Raw genomic sequence first — 21859 nt, 5'->3', positions numbered from 1 at the left:
ATACCCAATCTGTCACGTTCTACTATAGTACTTTTATTTAAAATAAAACATGGATCAGATTGTTAGTGGCTGACAAACAGCATTAGGGTACTTCATATTTGACAGGCTTAAAAAAAATCTAATAATCAGTTATAGCATTAAAAGTTTATAAATATATAATACATACATAGAGAAATACAGACACACAGAGGTCCATACTATACTATGCTCATGAATGTCATGTCCACATCAGTCCAGTCTTTCTCACACATGGCCACAGCAATGCGAAAACACACACACACACACACACACACACACACACACACACACACACACACACACACACATACATGCAAGCAAAACAGCGTGTGCGCACACACACACACACACACACAGTCACTCTCAGCCTCACGCACACACACACGCACACACACTTGCAGGAGGCTCAGGAAAAGAGCTGACTTAACCATTTTTCTCCATTTCACAAAAGTAGCTGCACCGGTGTCAACATGATGAATGGGCGCGAGTGGAGAGAGAGTGCACGCTTACTGTAGGCTAGATGGCTCCTCCTGAACGCCCAGGCCCTACACAATATACAAATGAAGGAGTGAGGAACAGTGCTATAATGAGTACTAACATGTGTTTTGACAACACTGCATCAAGGCCTTTCACACATACAAATGTTGCACAAACACCTTCTGCTCAGAGACAAATTTACACTTCACGCTCGCACCCCCTGCAAATCTATGCATCACTGACTGTGCACAGACTGAACATATGAGCACAGGAACACAGGGCATCGCTTCTGCTACAGATACATGCAAAGATAAATAAATTAATTAATTAATAAAACAAATGGACAGAACGAGAGCAATCGTTTACTGATGAAACGGTCATACGGAGCAACAACACCATGAGAACATATACAGACAAAAAAAAAAACATTTATTTAATAAATTAAATGAATAAAAAATATATAATAATGAACTAATGAAGCAGTCATAATGAGCAACAAAACCATGAGAACATTCATACAGAAAAGAAGATTATTGTATTTTTGGAAATAAATGAATATAATTAAAAATATATAATAATAATTGACTGATAAAGCAGCCATAATGAGCAACAACACCATGAGAACGTCCATACAGAAACTAAAGTCCTTGCTGAAAAAAACGTCCATACAGAAAAAAAGGTCCATACTAAAAAAAGGTCCATACTGAAAAGATTGTCCATGTATTTTGGAAATAAATTAACAGAATTAAAAATATATAGTAATAATTGACTAATGAAGCATTCAAAATGAACAACACCATGAGAACATCCATACAGAAAAGAACGTCCTTGCATTTTGGAAATAAGTGAATAAAACAAAAAATATATAGTAATAGATGAATATTAAAGCATTCATAATGAGCAACAACACCATGAGAACATCCATACAGAAAAGAAGGTCCATGTATTTTAGAAATAAATTGATATAATTAAAAATATACAGTAATAATTGACTGATAAAGCATTTATAATGAGCAACAACACCATGAAAATGTCCTTAAAGAAAAGACTGTCCATGGATTTGGCAAATAAGTTAATACAATTAAAAAATATATAATAATAATTGACTGATAAAGCAGCCATACTGAGCAACAACACCCTGAGAACTCATAATGAGTAATAACACTATAAAAAATGTGTGTTGAAAATAAATAAATATATATATATATATATATATATATATATATATATATATATATATATATATATATATATATATATATATATATATATAAACGATTCATGATATGTGCTGCAATACATACAATGCTTCATTTAAACATTTTTAAAACAGACTATATAAAAATGTATGTGTTAATAATATATATAACAATTACCAGTTCTATTTTTTAGGCACAGGAACTGTGAAAGTGTTCAGTATAGACTTTGCTATATACAGTACTGTATTTTGTTTCTCAGATCCAGAACAGATCCAGCATCTTTTTTACTCATAACGTCTCAGTAAAGCTCAGAGTGTGCTCAGAGTGAGAGTTCTCTAGATTCCTTATTAGAATCCAGCTTCATCCTAAAGCATCTGCATAACCCTGTATACATTACTACAGTCTATTCCCATTACACCACCTGCCCCCAACACACATCCACCCCCAACTCCAGCTCTCCCACCCTCAGGGGGGGAAAGAGAGGGGTTTTATGTCTTCGTTTTTGCAGCGGTCATTAAACGTGTGAGAGGAGGATTAACGACTAGCCCCGGCGTTTTACAATGTTTGACTGAAAAGATGCATAACTGCCACACTCATCTCCAAGCGCCATCTTCAATACACAAAGTAGCGATTCCAAAAATGACAGCAACCTGCAGCCTAAACAGATAAAAAAGAGAAAAGGAAAAGAAAAAGGCTGAGAACTTCTCGCTCTGGAACATGTCTTTTTGCTCCTCCGTCTAGCTTTTCCTCGCCGCTGAGTGTTTACCAGCGTGTCTCAGGCTGAAAGCGAGGATGCTGGGAGCCCATTGTTTGGGGTGTCTGCATTTTTCAGCAGGCCTGAAGTTGGAGGAAAAGATAAATGTTTGGTACCACCTGCTGGACAGTAGATGTCACTTTGGAGAAAAATGAAGAGTGCTTATAGTGAGGGTTCACTCCTGCTGCAACCCCAAACCACTCTGCTCCCGTTCCAACACTCAGCGGATATGAAGGAAGTGTCAAAACAGTACATAAATCCCTGTGAGGAAGATCCAGCCCGGGTTTATTCCCTTAAATCCAGCTATACAGCTCTAGAAAAAAAAAATTAAGAGACCACTTGAATCAGTTTCTGTTTTATTCTATAAACTACGAACATCATTTCTCCCAAATTCTAAGTAACAATATTGTCATGTAGAGCATTTATTTGCAGAAAATGAGAAATGGCTGAAATAACAACTAAAAGATGCAGAGCTTTCAGACCTAAAAAAAATATATATATATAAAAACGGTTCATATTCATAAAGAAGTTTTAAGAGTTCAGAAATCAATATTTGGTGGAATAACCCTGTTTTTAATCACAGTTGTTTAATGCATCTTGCCCTGTTCTCCTCCACCAGTCTTACACACTGCTTTTGGATAACTTTATGCTACTCACTCCTGGTGCAAAAATCTAAGCAGTTTAGCTTGGTTTGATGGCTTCTGATCATCCATCTTTCTCTTGATTATAATCCAGAGGTTTCCAATTTGGTAAAATCAAAGAAACTCATCATTTTTAAGTGGTCTCTTTTTTTTCAGAGCTGTATATTAAACTATATCTATTAAAATATTAGAGCTTAAGTTACACTGTCTGAACACTATATTTAGCATATATAGGTCCAAGCTACTTCACCGGTCACATTTACCTATTTGTAACCTTAAAATAAATGAAGTTTAATAGTATTAATCTGTATATATTACATATGGTGTTTAATATTTAAACACATGAAATGAACCCACACGATGCATTTGCCAGTGTTAAATGAACACTGAGAGATAGTGTACACAATGCTCTTTGCTATCTTACGCCCCTTCAACAGTCTATTTTCAGGCCGTGGTCTGGAAGTGAAGTGTGTTCAGGAAAATTTCTGGTGTGTTGCTATTTTTGGCGGTGGAAAACACAGGTGCTCCACTGACTGAAATAAACCTAGACAACAGTCAACAGTCAGAGTCCATTCCTATAGGTGCTTCATGTGCACAAACTCGACTTTTATCTTAACAATAAAACAGAATAAAGAATAAAAGAACATTGCTGTTCTCTTAAATGAGCTGCTGGCGTACCCTAACAGCGTGAACACACAAAGAAACGCACAAAGCGCTGTGTTGTTAAGACACGAACGTGCCAAAGTCAGACCTCACCTGCCTCTTAAAGGGAATGACTTCTGGCACACTGATTGTTTTATTTCACGTTACGTCAAAAACACACCCACAATTAATTAAGAGAATTAGTGCATGCCTTTTGCACGTTTTTAGCCACACAAGGCATATTTTTTGGACCCTCACGATACTAAATACACACCAACACACCTTTAATTCAGCTTTTGATCTGCAATTGACCGGTGCACTAAAGATCGCTAAAATAGGGCCAAAGCTGATAATTTAATACTAGCAGTGTTAATTCAACTCCAGTAAATTTACTGCACATTTTCTTAGGAACAGCTAGTAAATACCAGTATATTGCACTAATGTAATATTAATTATACAGGTTCTGTTTACAATGGTACTGTCATTCCATATTAAATACCCCCATCACTAGTGCACTATTGTCTTGTGTCTCTTGTCTCATGTATGTCTATATTTGTGACCTTGTTGTATTGTACATTTAGTGTCTCTCATTCTTTTATATATTTATCTTGCTGTACTTGTTCTTAACTTGACTTAACTTGAATATAGGCTTCCGTTCCTGATCCTCACATGTTTATTTGTTGAGTAAAAAGACTTATAAGAGTTATAATAAGGCAGGCGATTTAATGATTTAAGAAAAAAAAAAGACAATGAGTGTACAGATGCTGAAAATCCGAAATACAGATAAAAATCTACTGCACCCTATTAGAGAGATTTATGAACAGACATTAAGATGGATTATACAAAGCACACACTCCATATTGTGTTAAAATGAGAATGCACGGCATCTTCCAGTGACAAAGCCCACTGTGGATCCCAACATGATCAATACACATTTCTATTTCATATTATAGTGGAAGGTGAGCATATATCCACTTTACTGCTCCGATCTGATGGGAACCATATCAATTTAAGCATTTAAAACAAGCAAGGACATGAATCACCACTATTCATTATTTGGTGTGTCCATGAATCGAAGACTCAAAAATTAATCTCGGCGGCAGCGCCGGGGCTAGGTGAAAACATATGAGTTGAAGTGTTGGAATCAATAAACGCATCATACTTTTATAGCCTGATGAGAGTGTCGCATACAAAGGCAGGAACGAGTCTTCCCCGCACCCTCCCCGCTATGGATTAGAGTGATGGACTCTGGCAGCGCATGAAAAGTGAAGTTTCTCCTTTTAAAAGGCACTTTCCTTCATAGCTTGAAATTACTTAAGTATAAATATTATTGAGATTTGCGATCAATACTACAGAGATTGGATTTATTTGGCCTGCTGTTTGCTCACTGAGAGAGATAATGCAATCAGAATCCCGCATTTACGTTGCAGTCAAGGGCTGTTATGAGCTGTTATGAGTTCTAAGGGTCGTGTGTGCATGATAGCAAGGGTCGATTCTATAAAAGTCAAAAAAGGAAATAAAAATTCTCAAGTTAAGACCAAGTTATTCTTTCACAGATTGGTTGGTTGTTTTTGTCGAGTTTGAGCTTAAAAGCTTTATTGAAGGGTCAAAGAAACAGTTAGACGCTGTTGTAAAGCTGACAGAGCTAAGCGATCAGTAGGCTTTCCATTTGGGTTAACGAGCTTCCCTAATAGTCTAGTAAAACAACAAACCTCTGAGGAAGCATTTACATTTTGTAGTTTGGATGATTGTTTTTGCTTGTACAAAAAAAATAGTGTGCAGTTTTTATTATTTTACTTTTTTTTCCCCCCCATATTTTTCCCAGTTTATTACGGACAATTACCCAGCCCACTCATCATCACTAGTGATGCCCCAACACCAGGAGGGTGAAGACTAGCACATGCCTCCTCCGACACATGTAAAGTCAGACTCCGCCTCTTTTCAAACTGCTACTGATGCAGCATTGCCGAGTAGCATCACAGTGTGCTCGGAGAAAAGCGCAGCAACTCGGTTCTAATACATCAGCTCACAGATGCCTTGTGCTGCAGACATCACCCCTTGGAGTGGGCCATCTATCCATTTAAAGAGAGAGCAAGGCCAATCGTGCTCTCTCAGGGCTCTGGTGGCCGATGGCAAGATACAAGAACAGGATTCAAACCAGTGATCTCCTGATTAAACTGGCAGCACTTTAGACTGCCGGACCACTCAGAGCCCCCTTTAATAGATACACAGAGTGATACACAGAGTTATTTGAGCAACTACATAATGTCACAGAAGATCCAGTGTTGGTGCAATAAACAGAAGCTTGTTAAACAGCAACTAAACAGATGGAACGGACAGGCAAACCCTGAAGACTTTCGGGTGGAGGTCCGTGGTGGTGGTCTTCACTGAGGTAAACTACAAGTATGAGGGAAAATATATGATAAGAGAAGGAGTTCAGGAGCATGGTTCATCTCCCAAACTTCAAACACAAGGTTACTCATCTTATTTTTTTCCAATTTTAAAGGTTCTTCTCACAGAAGAAGAACACTCAGTCCAATCCTTGGTTCCAGTTCTGAATTGTTTTATAATCCTTGGTAGGCGTTACACTACATGACTTAGTAATGGCCAATGTGGTGAAAATATTGTATGGCAATATTTAAAGCTATTTCCATGATATACAGAATATATATAAATAAATATATAATATTTTGACACAATGACAAATAGTACAAAACAGTACCAGTGGTGTCAGATGCTTATTACAGTTATTTTATTCAAAGTATGCTGCATTTTATTCAATTGAATAGGACCAATTACACTCTTTGTACTGGAATGAGCAGTCGGTTAGTGTTTTTTTTTTTGTCTAGAATGTATCACAAAAACACAATTTATCACATGTTGTCATTCTGCCCATCCCTAATGTGACCAATCAATTACATTAACTGTTCCATTACCTTCCAAAGCGAGAGCAAAAACAGGACTGGAGACAAAAGGACTGGATTCAAGGTCCAGATCTGAACCTCGACTGTAGCCTCTATAACAGTGTTAAAAGAATCATTTTTGGAACAGTAGATGTTTTATCCTTCCTTTTGCTCATGAGAGAAAAAAAATGGAATAACTGAAATATTTATTCCACACATCCATGTCATGCTAGCACGTGGAAAGCACCACTCTTGGAGCAATGGCCCCAGAATGAGTTTTTTAGCACTGGGATCAGGTCAGGCCACTGGCACAGGCACGTCACTGAGAATATCCCAAAGGACTGTCCCTCCGTTATTGACGTAATAATTTAAGACCCTCGTAGTATGCACAGGAGAACGCACTGGTGATTCTAGAAAAGTAATACAGCAGTGTTTTGTGTTCTGTGAGAGAGGGATTAGCCGTAGCACACCTTTGTGAAATCTGCAGTTTGCTCAGAGTTATGGGCAGAATCACGGACATTACCAGTCCCTCGCCTGGGGTAAGTGCTAGAGCAATCTACTGGGCAAGGGAAGCATTAGGTCCAAACCAGTAATAGAGCATAATTCAACTTTCCCCAAGGCTAAAAATTACCTCCTGACTGTTTAATACAGCCTTCGTCCACGCGTTCCTACACTTTTCTCATCACACTCGCTCTCCATTTGTAGCAACCCTTCTTTGCTGCACTTTAATTGTAATGGGCCCATTGTAAGCCGTATCAGACGAGATGGAGGTCTCCTTATCCCTATAAACAACAAAACAACACATTGCATCCCATCAGAGGGGCCTGAGATGAGGGAGATGAGTGGATTCTCATCACCTTCCGCACCTCCCAAGTGCTGAGACATCGCTGGCTTAATAATGCAAAACTTCTACTTAAGCTCCCCCCCGCAATTATCATTAAGGTTTTTCCCTCTTAATTTTTGATGAGGAACTAGTAGAGAAACAAATCTCTAAGAGCCGCGAGAACATTAACCAAAGGCAATCATGCGAGTTTGACTAATTATTATTACTGTGGCAGTTTTTATAGGTGTATTGTTTTTTTCCGTTAGGGCCCCGTTCACCTCGCCGCAGCCATTGAAAAGTACATTTTGATCCATTAGGTCCCATCTGTAACGCTGTAGTCCACAGACTAAAGGCAAAATGAATGCAATGCGAAGGCGCTGTACATTTTCGCCCTCTCACAAATCATTTCCTCTAATGTTATCACAGAGCAGGATCTGGGAAAATGAGACGACGGCAGCGATAAGAGGTAATCCTGGAAATAATTTCAGACAGATTTATTTACCCCTAGCCATGTTCCACCACGAGTCTCCAACTATAATCAAACCGGGCCAGAATTTCATGCATCAGGCTTGTCATCGCGTGTCATTCACATTCCAGTCATTTCCAGCTGATACGGAGGGGTGTGGGTGGGGGGCGGGCATGAAGAGATATATTAACCCGTCGCTTATGATGTCAACTGCTGAAGGAAGGACAGCTTTCCATAATCAATGTCATGTCTTCATGCTTCAAAGAACCGCCGAGCCTTTCCAACACGCATTCTAAAACATCAAAACTTTCTAATTAAAGCCGCGTCACAGCGATTCTGATGTGAATCCGCTGATTTGGCTGTGGGGGCTCCTGACGAGCGCTGATACAGGCCCAACAGTCCTTGTGTAATTACAATTAGGGAACGATCATTTTAAGGACTTTAAGGAGGGAGAAAATGAGGGGGAAGGAAAGCTTTTGTAAAACATTAATGTTACAGATATCACCCTTGATGGGACTCCAAACCAGGAAGCACTCGTACATACGGCATACAAAGTGCGGAATACATTTAAACCCAACCTCATTTCACCCCTTGCTCCTAACAAGTAGCCTTACTACTACAATCTGTGCATCCAGGCCGAGGGGTAGGGTGTGCCATTGGTCATATGTTTTTCCGATTCGTACTGGGAAATAGTGGTAGGGTAAAGTTTTAGGGCTTCATAGCTTCCATACTAAGGGTTGCCAGGGTCTTATTTTAAATCAAATATAAGATCGATTGGTACTTTTGGCAGGGTGGGCAGTGTGCCAAGTCCTGCTGGAAAATAAAATCCACATCCCTATAAAAGTTGTCAACAGAGGGAAGCATGAAGCGCAAAGATGAAGTGTAAGATTTTCTGTAAAAAAAAAAAAAAAAAAAAAAAACACTGCACTGAATTTGGAATTGATAAAATACAGTGAACCAACACCAGCAGATGACTTGACTCTCCAAACCATCACTGATCATCAGTAATTTTTTTTTGTAAATCAAGGGAGCAGAGTCTGGAGGAAGAGTGGAGAGACACACAGTCCAAACTGCTTGAGGTCTAGTGTAAAGTTTCCACCCATCAGTGATGGTTTGGAAAGGCATGTCATCTGCAGGTGTTGGTCCACTGTGTTTCCTGACAGAAGCAGACTTCATTTTCCAGCAGGACTTGGCACACTGCCCACATTGGCAATTTTTGGGGGGGTTTCATTGGCTGTAAGCCATAATCATCAACAATAAAAGGAATAAACGCTTAAATAAGGTCACTGTGTGTCTAATACATGTATAATACACATTTTGAAATGAATAACTGAAATAAAGTAACTTTTCAATGATATTCTAACTTTCTGAGATGCACTAGTATTGCACTATAGCTCAGATCAGCTAGTACTGTCCATAACAATGTTTTTCTTTCATTTTACTCCATACATCCTTATTTTTCCACACAAAATCATGTTTTTCGTCTAGTATCATAAACACATACACTATTAAAACATTGATGGCAGGAGCCTGTGGCCGGAGGTCATGACTAATTCAGATCCTAGCTCTGGTGCGCGTTTCTTCGTGTGCAGTAGGTGCACTCCATAAGCACCATGATTTAGACCTTAAACAAACAGAGCGCCCAAACAGCCAGGAGGGGATATTGTGCGTGCCACATTCCACAACAGTAATTGAGTTGGAATTGATCGCTTTCCTAGCAATTAGATTTCCATTGACAAATCCGTAAAAGCTGCACACATAAAGAAGCGGAGGTGTGGCGGTCAGGTGCAATCCTTGCTCCTTCACCCTTCGCTTCCAACCTCACGCTCGTCTGTTATCCGTGCAGGAGCGACTCGCGGCCACCTTTCTTGCGGGGGCGGCTCATGCATGTTTCAGGTAGACGTTTTACAGGAAGTGCTGAGCAACTTTTGAAGTCGGGATTAACATTCTTCAACGTGACTCAGATTTGGCTTCAACCTTAAAGAATTGCCTTTAATCCCACTTCCAAAAGTTCGTAAGACAAAGATAAAGAAGTAGAAGGACCCTGAAGAAAATAAAATAGATAGCTAAGACTGATTCATTAGTATGAATTACTGTTTTTACACTGTAAAGAAATATTCATGGGCTCAATTTAACTCAGTCAAGTCATCACTTTGCTTTGAACTTAACTTAGTCAAAGCTAGATAACTGTAATCAGTTAAGTTTATATATATATATATATATATATATATATATATATATATATATATATATATATATATATATGTATCAACCAAGGAATAAACGAGAGATAAACAGGGAACTAGCAAATAAAAAAAGACAAACACGACACAAACAAGATAAACAAGGAACTTAGAACTAGGGCTATGAAACACGGAAATAATGCGGAGAGACAAAACAACCTGAGAAGGTGCAAAGACCGACAGCAAACACTGACACAGGAGGGCTATTTAACACACACGGGAAGTGGAAACACCTGGGGCTAGGGGGCGGAGCTACAAATTAGACGCAGGTGGAAAAACACTGGGACAGAACACAGGGACACAGGTCACGTGGGACACACACAGGCACGAGGACAGACAGGAAACAGGGCCAGGACATGACAATATATATATATATATATATATATATATATATATATATATATATATATATATATATATATATATATATATATATATATAATGCAGAATAAAGGTAACTTGCTCTTACAGCCTACAACACTGATGCCTGGCAATCAATACATATATTATATTACTGCATGCCCAGGATGGTAAGTAAGGTAGAGGCCACACCCAATATGCAAATATATGGTGCCAGGAGCCTATGGGAAAGCGGTATGAACCAACACTGTACAAAGAGCATTGACACGTGTAGTGACTAAAAGTTAATTGAAATCACACTTTTTCATTGGCTCAACAAACATTTTAAATTTTTCAGGTTGATGTTCTCTGAACTCATTTTATTGACATCAACTTGATAATATTAATTCTCCTGACTAAAACCCAAAATCACTTTTTAGAGTGTAGTGTACACTAAAATGTGCACTATGTAGCTTTGAGAGTGCAAAACGGAAGCCGGGCTCGCTGGCTGTTTACTCACATGACATTAGGCACCCTGGGCCAGATTCATAAAGAAGAAATAGCGCTGTGGTAACATCTACACTCATTCATAAAGCAGCGTCACTGACATGCTTTACTGCCTGTGTAAAAACTAGCGCTATTGCACTTTTTCCTTATTGGCATGCGCCCGTTAATGACTCATAAACCACACTGTCATGCATACACACACACAACAAAAATTCCATGTTGGGTGTCATAGGCAGGTCTTAATACACACACAAACACTTATAGCAGCCTAAACTTACACTAAAAACGTCTACATTATTTGCAAGTTATCATCTTATAAACATGTCTCACTGTTGACATGTAGTGCAGGAAAACATTAGGAAAGATTAAGATGTTAAGAAACCAATAAACATTACAAAAATTTAAAATCTCATTACATTACCTTAATCCATACCGAAAGCTTACATTAACCTACACCTTCGTCTTAATCTACAAATTAATCTAATCCTAGATTTATCTAATATAAATGCTTATTCAAGGGATAACCATAGTAAAACATCTCTATTGATTTTAGCCCATTAATATATATTTTTTCTAAGATACAATTTTAAAACAGCACAATTTTCCCCAACATTACATACCACACGTGTTTTATCGATTCTTCTTCGAGTACATGGTAAATAGAGATCAGCTCTGCTTCAACAGTGCAACCAGTAAAAAGGTGTAAAAAAAAAAATATATATATATATATAATAAAGTACACACTGATGAATCAATATATTTATCTTTTTTTCTATTGTTTACTTGTTGTTTACTTGAAAACAGTACTTAGCAAACAGGTTGTTCATTTAGAGTCTGCCCCCTGGATTCAGATCATTTCCATTCACACAGACTCCTGAAAAAAGCAGAGGATTACATGCAAATTGGCTGATCACATGTTACTGGAACACGACCTGAACATGTAACGATAGTAAAAAAGTTAAAATTAATGTAAAGTGTCACCACATCCTGAACAGAAATAAAAAACAAAAAAAAACTGCAGCACACTCATTTTGCATAGCAATATTCCAGTCCTGTACACAATAATTTAATTATGAAATTTATATGACAGCCAGTAAATTCATTTGAACATTTGTAAATCAGATGACTCATACTCTAAAGTGATTTTATGGAAGGGGAAAATGCGAACTGAACTTTAACAAACACTGAAAGGATTAGTTTATCTTCTGAGTCGTGATACATGGTGTTAGAATCTTGAAAAAAAGTACTGTAGCTCCACTTGAGTTACAGACATCTGAGTGATAAGTGAAAAAATGTAGTTTACTTGTGTGTCTTTAGCGAGTGTCTTTGTAGTCTGTATACCTAATTTACCACGACTGTGAAAAGCAAACACACATAATCCTCAAAAATCTGCAACATGTGTGCATTTAGCATCGGGCTGTGTTCCAATTGTGTACTGCACACTAATTCCATGAGACATATATTATAGACTAATCTTAACAGTGCTGATCTAGTAGGTTTGTAGATAAAAAAAATACTGTATTAATGTTCTCACCTAAATAACCTTAAATCCTTACAAGAAATGTTCTCAAAATATACTGTACGTAACTGCAAGTTCTCTGTTTCTGCAGACGTGAGTAGCTTGTCCCTGTTTGGTTTGCAATGCATTTTGGTATATTATACCACAGTTAGTTCCAACCCTGCAATTTGGCGTTTTATGAGTGACATTATCACCCGGTAATGCACTGTAACCGAAGCTCTCCATGTTTTACTCGGCCACATACAGTTAACCTAGCAACGATGCAGCGCTTACAAGCTAAATACAAACCAAATGCGATGTCATTTTTCAACCCTGGGGGCACTAGATCCCATAGTGAAGAAAGAGGCACTCCAATAGGCAGTGCAGGTGATTCGAACATACGCATCATTACACACATTATCAGCCACCAATATCAGGTTAAGAGTTGTTATTATTAAAATAAAAGATTAAGTGTATATATTTTTCAGTTAATATAGGATATTTTAAGCTGAATGTAAGGTGGCCGAAAATAGGGAACCATTGTAATGAGCGCTGGACATTAATCTACACAGATTTCTCTCCTAAAAAATGTTTATTTGTGTGAGTGAAGCCTTTACATTTATTTACAGTAAGCTTAGATTTCCACAATTTTGACTAAAACGGCTGAAAGTAGAGGCCACCATGCTAATCTAGCAACAATGCAGTGCTCACAGTGCAGCTAAAAACAGAGCAGGAATGGAACTATTCTAACTTATGGAGTGTTTATAACCTGTTTATAACAGATCTTATTTTCTCGTCCTTTTAAAGTCAAAATCTTGTAATAAACAGCGATAATGGAACTGTGGAATAATCTCAATAATACTCTCAAGATTCATGCTATAACCTGTAATATTGGCACTGCTGTGCTGATCTACTCTATACTCGACCACAGCAGTGCCAATATTACACATTATAGCACTCCCTTTCATGTATTATTGCCTAAATAATGTTCATTGTAACCACACTCATACTCAAAGAACATAACTTTTACTCAACAAAAGTAATTAGCCTTAGTATTTAGTACGAAATTGATATGGGTGGCTATTTACAGTATGTTGTGTCTGGTGTGTTTCAACCTGTATACTGTTATCTTTTTAATTATAAAGCACAGGATTTGTCTAGCTGAGCTTAAACCTGCTTCCTTGTTTCCTTCTGCTATTACAGTTGCACTATTTATACATAATAGGGCATGATGATTTGATAAAATAAGAGAACGAGATCATATATAAACATCCGCTGCTTGTAGAACATCACAGAATGTTGGAATACATCATCTTAATAACTCTTTTCAGTCTTTGTCTTGTTATGGCGAAACCCAGGAACACATGATGACAGCCATCGATCAAAGTGTTACTTCCCGGAAATAGTACCAGGAGACAAATGGCGTATTCGGAACGATACAGTCAATCTTGAAAGAGATTTGTAGGTAATCAGGGGAAAAATGGGTAAAAGATTACATGAATAATTTGTGGAACACCAACTCTGACAATCACACAGTTGCACAGCATGCTCTTGGGGGAGGAAACGTCGTTTGGGGAGACGTAGCCGAATTTGACTAATGACTTCCTCAGTGTGAACAATAGAGACAAATGTTACTTTAAATCCAAAATACTTAAATCCAGCTTTCGATGACTCCAGGCAAATATCATTACTCACGCGGGGCCCACCTCGCTCAGTGAGCGCATGCACAACCAGATGATGGCTTTCCCCAACTCAATCCATCACGCGGGCCGGCGAGCGGGCGGAGAGCCTCCGTGTAGGGTCCCCGCTAAGTGGAAGAGTTGCAACAGCTGTAGCTGATACTGGGTGGTGCGCTCGGAGATGCCCAGCGCCCCGTTTAAAACGCCATCCGGTGCACTTTAAAGAGCGCCGCGCCGCAACCCTCCTCTTTTGATGTATTGTTCTTCATCCTGGCAATTTTGGGAATAGCAGCTCTAACTTATCATGCTGTCATTATCGGAAATACGGCGGCCCATAGGACCGGTGCATCACCTGGGTCGCTGATGTCACTGCTGATGATGGGTCTTCGTCTACTTATTATAATCTTGTCCCTTGCCTTCAATAAAACAGAGCTATAAAAACGGCTGATATGAGGTCAGGCGTCTCTTCTTTAAAAAATGGCTTCACACTTTTAATTGAGACATTCTGAACTAAAGCATTTTACATGGTTTGGTTTTCAGATGATCTCATAAAGGTGGGTAATCATGCTAAAACCTCTCAAACATTCTTCTACCTATAGTAACAAACACATAGTTGTTTGTGCGCCATTTCATTTCACTAGATTTGGGACTAGATTTCTTTCTTTCTTTAGCATTTTAGCATTCCGATTTTTGATCTAAGTTTTTTTTTTCTTTCTTTTTTTTTTTTTTTTGCTATTACCAGCTGATATCAATTTCATGACATTAACAAGCTGATGAATCCAAACAATGTGGACGGTGTGTGGATATGATAAATTAAACTATACAACTGGATAAACTGGACAAATGGATAGATACAAACCACATATAAAAATGCATGTAAAAAAGTGTGAATGCACCCAATGCACATTTAAAACATACACACAAATCCTGACTTCAAATCAAACCAAACCACTTCAGGATGTGGCCTGAGACTCATTTGAGCCGCAAGTTACAGCGATATAACTGCATGCATCTCTTGTAGGGCCTGTTTACACCTGGATAAATCCGAGCCACACAGAATTGCAGGTGTAAACACACCAAGAAAGAATTTAAAAGAGATACAAATTCGACCATTAAAACCACTGCAGAAGGTGAACATTCAAGAACAGTTGGAAAACTTTTGTGCCACAAGGCATAACAATGTAACCACATATGTCTCGTGTACAGCCTGTTTACACTTGGTATTTAAATGCATTTTGTATCTGGATACTAAGTATCTGGATTCACTCTAACCGGAATCTGTTTAAACTCCTCATTAACATACATTTTGTACCTGGATAGTATCTGGATTTAATTTTACTGGATTCTGTTTACACTTGGCATTACAATGCATTTTGTATCTGGATAGCAAGTATCTGGATTCACTCTAACCGGAATCTGTTTAAACTCCTCATTAACATACATTTTGTACCTGGATAGTATCTGGATTTACTTTTATCGGATTCTGTTTACACTCTGCATTAAAATGCCTCCCAGAATCAGATCACGAGACAGAAAACACGTTCTGTTTACACTTGTATTAAACATGTATGAGGTCCATCTCCGGCTCTCTCTGAATGTGGTTTAAATCACCCAATAATATTCATAAGCATCTTGAGGGTGTTCAAACCTGTTTTTTTTTATGTGATCTGATCACAAAAAATGTAAAGCAATGTGTTAATACCAGGTGGAAACAGGTGCTGAGATGCAATCTGTTTAAAGTCAATCCAGATACTATCTAGATACAAAATGCATTTTAATGCAAAGTGTAAACAGAATCCAGTTAAAGTAAATCCAGATACTATCTAGATACAAAATGCATTTTAATGCAAAGTGTAAACAGAATCCAGTTAGAGTAAATCCAGATACTATCTAGATATAAAAGACATTTTAATGCCAAGTGTAAACAGAATCCACTTAGAGTAAATCCAGATACTATCTAGATATAAAAAGACATTTTAATGGCAAGTGTAAACAGAATCAAGTTAGAGTAAATCCAGATACTATCTAGATATAAAAGATATTTTAATACCAAGTGTAAACAGAATCCAGTTAGAGTAAATCCAGATATTATCTAGATATAAAATACATTGTAATGGTAAATGTAAACAGAATCCAGTTAGAGTAAATCCAGATATTATCTAGATATAAAATACATTTTAATGGTAAGTGTAAACAGAATCAAGTTAGAGTAAATCCAGATACTATCTAGATATAAAATACATTTAATGCCAAGTGTAAACAGGTGACACATGGTTACATTCAACACAAAAACTCCCCCCAGTACAACTGAAACACCAGTAATAATTTCAGCACAAATCACTTTTCACACATTTGCTTATTACATCCTACACAGCAATCATCTGAGTCTTAATTTAATATGATTAAAAATAATCAAATACACCAACATCTTCCAGCCATGTGGTTCATCAATATTCAGTTATATTTGACAAGAAACTGTCAAATAGTGGTCCAATACTGTATTACTTCATAAACATCTCATTAATACTGCTTTTAAAGCAAAATTCAATCAATGTGTATCATCTAATCAGATCTAAGAATCACAACTATGCATTTTATAATATTAAATCTAAGAGCACCTCATTTCCATCCTCAGTGTGGATCCAGTTATCTCCATCTCTACCATTATTTTAAGACCAAGGCTCCCCCTAGAATCAAAGCGGAGGCAGGAAGGAGATGCTGCTTTATTGCTGGGCTATTCTAGGTGCTGGTGGTCAGTGTGTGCCAGCATCTTTGGCAGGTGTTCTCTACACCTACTCTGAGCAATGGATCAGCATCGCTCACCACGCAAAACCACAGCAGAACACAAAGGTGATGAAACTGTTACAGCCATGTACAACAGCAGCTGCACAGTTTGGCATTTCAAATTCAAATTTTCAAAAAAAAGGTTGTGCAATAGGGACTGTATATATACTGTATCATATGTATAATATGATATCATCATCATCATTTTTTAACCCCTTTAAAAGGCCAGCATTTTTGTCTATTTTCTGCGTGATAATACACACCTAAATCTTTTATATTTTTTATATTTTATATTCAAGCATTGCTTGAAAACAATGTATGTTTGATAATAAACGTTGCTACAAATTCTATTTGTAACTGTATTAGAAATTATATAAAAAATAAATAAGTAAATCTACAATTTTACAAATATAATAAATAACAATTATAAAATTGGCTCTTTCAAATCTTTAGTATTTTTCTAAATGCAAATCAAACAGTTCATGTCCTCCAAACCTTCAGTTTCGTTATGTTTGTCTAGTTTTTACGTCTTTTTTCAAACCTACAGAATTTGATTTGATTTCTGTTGCTGATCTGAAATTATTTAGTGTAGCAGAGAGAAAACAGGCAGCTTCTCCAAGTGTCCTGTAGGAGGTAAATAAGCTGTTTTACTGTAGAAAATAAGGGTTTTACATCACCTATATCACCCATATAATGGACTTTAAGGCATTTGAAAAATATGAAAAATAAAAAATTAGATTGTGATAATAGGGGCGCTGTGTCCTTAAAGCAGACTTTATTTTATCATTTAAATGTAATATTTACTGTTATGATTTAAGGCCATTTTTGTAGAGTAGTTTATGTTTGTAGTTCATATGCATGCACTGAATATTCTGCCCTGTTTTTTTTTTTTTTTTTGTTGGATTACATGTTTAGCTAAATAACATTATGTTTATTTAACATGACGTTATCATTGAATAAATAATAATAAAAAAAAAATCAGTGTCTTGGTGAATTGTTCAGTGTTCAGTTTCATATCAGACAGAATGTCAGCATTGCAAAAAAAACAATCATTGAAGAAAAATGATTGGATATTTATAAATAATATTAAATTAATTAGCTTTTTAAATAATGGATTGAAGGGACGTAATTGCGGACGGTTTTAAGATGACAGCCTTGGCTTTGCAGGGCTCTTTCTCCTCTTTTCAATTACAGTCCTGAACAGGGGGAGGCAGAGAACGAGAGAGAGAGAGAGAGAGAGAGTGTGTGTGAGAGAGAGAGAGAGAGAGAGAGAGAGAGAGAGAGAGAGAGAGAGAGAGAGAGAGAGAGAGAGAGAGAGAGGAGGCTGGTGGAGGCTGAATTAAAGAGGCTTTTTGTCGCGTTTAATATCAATTCATTCCATGGACTGCTGACACAGGCAGTCCGGAGAGTCCAGGATTTATGGCTCCCTCTAATGGGCATGCTCAGAATCAAAGGCCTTTCGTCAGCACAACCCACCCCGCACCGCGCTCACTCACTCACTCACTCACTCACTCTCTCTCTCTCTCTCTCTCTCTCTCTCTCTCTCTCTCTCACTCGCGCTCTCACTCGCGCTCTCTCTCTCTTTCTCTCTCTCACCCTAGCCCTCTCCTCTCCTCTGCTCCCCACTCTGCTCCCATCTGCCTTTTAAAGACGTACACACTCCCGCAGTTCCAATACTCACACACACACACACACACACACATCACACCACACACACACACACCACTGCTGCCACTGGTTTGGCTCTGACAGCAAACTCTTATCAGGTCCCTCATGCTGGCGAGAGCACGCCAAGAAGCGGGCTGACATTAGGAGGTTTGTTTGGAGTCCAAGCAGAGATAAGACCGCTCCTCTTCGTACATCAGAAACCAGCGGATCTTCCAGACAGAGGCTGAGTACAGGTATTAGTTACGTATTAGCGGGGGCTACACTATCAGGGGACAGAGATAGAGCAGTGTGTGTGTGTGTGTGTGTGTGTATTTGTGAGAAAGAGAAAAAGAGAGCAAGAGACTTATATAGGTGTGTGTAGGTGTGTGTAGGAGGTCAATGAGTGATCCTGGCACAGCATTCATTCTTACATATACACCAACCGCAGCAAGCAACTACAAACACATACAGTATACAGTATATATACACACACACACACACACACACTGACCTGCCCAGCTGGGGGTCTCCATGTACAGTGGGCTGTGGCTGAGCTGTGGACACTCACTGCTGCCACACGGATCTCAGAGTTCTGTGAAAACACACACACACAGACAAATTGCAGAAATGTTAACACACAGACATATGTAGATACACACAAAAATGGCATAGCGAATTACAGGGTAGTGACGACTGACTCAGAATCAGGCATCAAACACTCATTCACAACAATCAGTTTTACTATTTACACTTACATATATTTTGAAAACAAATAATGCCATTATTAATAACACCACAGTTAGTTACGAACCTGCAACGTGATTGTTTGAGAGGCGTTTTTAGAGTGACATTATCAGCCGGTAATGCACTGTAACCAAAGCCCTCCATGTATTACTCCACTAAATACAGGTAACCTAGCAACGATACAGCGTTTACAAGCCAAATGCTTACAAGCGCAGCAACAAGCAGAGAAGCAATTGAATTATTTTAAGTTGCGGAGTGTTTGTAATCAAACAGATCATATTTTCTCATCCTCTTTAACTCAAAATTGTTCAATAAATAGCAATAATGGAACTGTGGTATAATCACAATAATACACCCAAGGTTCCTGTGGCCTCATGCCTATGACCGCAGTACAGCAGTGCCAATAATACACATTATAGCACGAACCTAGAGTGTATTATTGCTTAATTATAAGGTTTAAGGCTTTATAAATGCTTAACTAACATTCAACTTACATTCCACTAAATGTCTATTAAACGTAACTTAACTCTTATGTTAACCAAACACTAGACAACTTTGAAAAGATTCTGAAAAGACTTTTATTAGACTAAAGTCTGACACCCTCTCACATCTAAAAAAAGACTCTCACTGTCCACCGTGGGTGATAAGATTTTACTATCATATATAATATTTCTCATATAAAGGTGACACTGTGAATCGAGGAACGTTAAATACAAGCACAACTTCTGCGTGAAAAAGTTGAAATGTGTTGTTCTTTATCCATGTGGCACCCAGTGTCAGGCATTGCTTAAACTTTGATATTTCACATCACTTTGCCAGGAGCATGCTGGCCTCACTCACAAGATAACACCTCACAACTTGTACAGGTGTTGGCGTATCCAAGCCATGTTCTGAGGTAACATTTTATGATCAGTGTGCGTGAGATAGCACTGGTATCCCCTGACTTTTGGCATACCAGTGTACCGTATGTGCCACAACCTATAGATTGTAGGTTACAGAAATACAAATAATAAAATGCACAGACATGTGTTTTCTGTGGAGGATGTGCCACTTATTCCTGCTTAATATTCATAAAATCCCAAATTTATGATTTTGTATATTATTATATAAACATGTATTTGTTAATATTATACTGCAAAACATTTGCATGCAAAGGAAAGCATTAATTTTTATTAGTTTCATTTTTTTAATTAAGCATTTGCTGAAGTACATTTATAAGTTTTGAAAGAAGATCTGAAAACGATATAAATGTAGAAATATGCGTACATGTTTTGATATCTCTGTGACCAAATTAGGAAGACTTTTCTTTAATTTACACTTAATTTTTGATTCCACACAGACTGAACGCAGGTGTACTTTCTCTGCATTAGGCTTCAGTGTGGCTCCAGAGTGAGGATGTGTACCGGACTGTGTGGATGATGTGTTCTAGTGTGAACATCTGAATCGGTTTCTCACTCCAGTGAGCCTTCATTATGGAAATGTTGAGGTAGAACGAGGGTACGGATAAGCCCACACCTTCCACAGCTTAACCAAACCAGCTCCAAGCACCAACACCACAGACTAATGCACTGCTAACCTCCCCAACACACATACACACACACAAAATAAAAAATAGATCTTTATGAGTTTATGAGAACAAAGAGAAATAATAAAAAAATAATAATGCACTGTCAGGAGGCTTCACACTCCATCCTCGCATTAGAATATTGAAAGTAAACAGCTCATCTGCAAACACGTGACATTCATTAAGCGCAGACATGGCAGCCATCGAGCCTCGTCTGCTCGCTCTTCTCCTGAGGAATTGTGTCCCATTAACCCTCTTCTGAGTGAACACAGCTGAGGCCCAGACACACAGCAGCAGACTAAATCATTCCATTTACCAGACATGCTGAAGGATTGACACCAGAGCTAAGGCTAGTATCAGCAGGCTCAGATGAGTCGAGCTAGGCTAGACCGTCTGTGTGCGTCTCTGTGTGTGTGTGTGTGTGTGTGTGTGTATATACTGTATACTGCTTGCTGTGAGGCTTCAAAAAGGCCCCTAGGATGTAGGTGTGTGGGGTGTCGACTGGTATAAAAGAGAATACTGTGGTAGTTTTATCAACTTTAACAAAGCAGAAATTAGATTTTATACGCATACATATATGTTGTAGCGTAATATATTGGATACCAATTTATTTTATTTTTTTTTATTTTTTTTTATTTATTTTTTTTTTTATTACTGTGGCACACCATAACATACATTATTTAGAACCTGAAAGCTGTAAGGTTAAATACATGTCAAATAGACCAGTGACTAATTTTAAAAAATGGAATCTCCTCATAAAAATCTGTGAAAATATTATAAAATATTAAAAAATTATGCAACTATAACTACTTTATTTACTCAACAATGGACCTTATGGACAGCGAGGCTGTGTCGCAAGTTTAATAGTGAGGGTTTGTCAGGTTAGTACATTTAATATTAGCATATTACCCCATTTGATAGCAGTTTTTAT

The 21859-nt window shown here is 37.8% G+C and overlaps 1 protein-coding gene across 9 annotated transcripts in view; it reads right to left on the bottom strand.

The window, feature by feature from the left end:
- rbfox3a (RNA binding fox-1 homolog 3a) overlaps nt 1–21859 on the bottom strand; it is a 726874-nt gene that overhangs the window by 360730 nt on the left and 344285 nt on the right. For all 9 annotated transcript variants that reach the window (XM_049465004.1, XM_049465002.1, XM_022669041.2 and 6 more), the window contains exon 4: nt 19132–19212. In XM_049465004.1, coding sequence (XP_049320961.1) covers nt 19132–19153 — 22 coding nt within the window. In that variant the 5' untranslated portion in view covers nt 19154–19212. The remainder of the gene's footprint in view (nt 1–19131; nt 19213–21859) is intronic.

The sequence above is a fragment of the Astyanax mexicanus genome, chromosome 15, assembly GCF_023375975.1.
Source record: "Astyanax mexicanus isolate ESR-SI-001 chromosome 15, AstMex3_surface, whole genome shotgun sequence".
Lineage (NCBI taxonomy): Eukaryota > Metazoa > Chordata > Actinopteri > Characiformes > Acestrorhamphidae > Astyanax > Astyanax mexicanus.
This window is presented reverse-complemented; position numbering and strand designations above follow the sequence as displayed.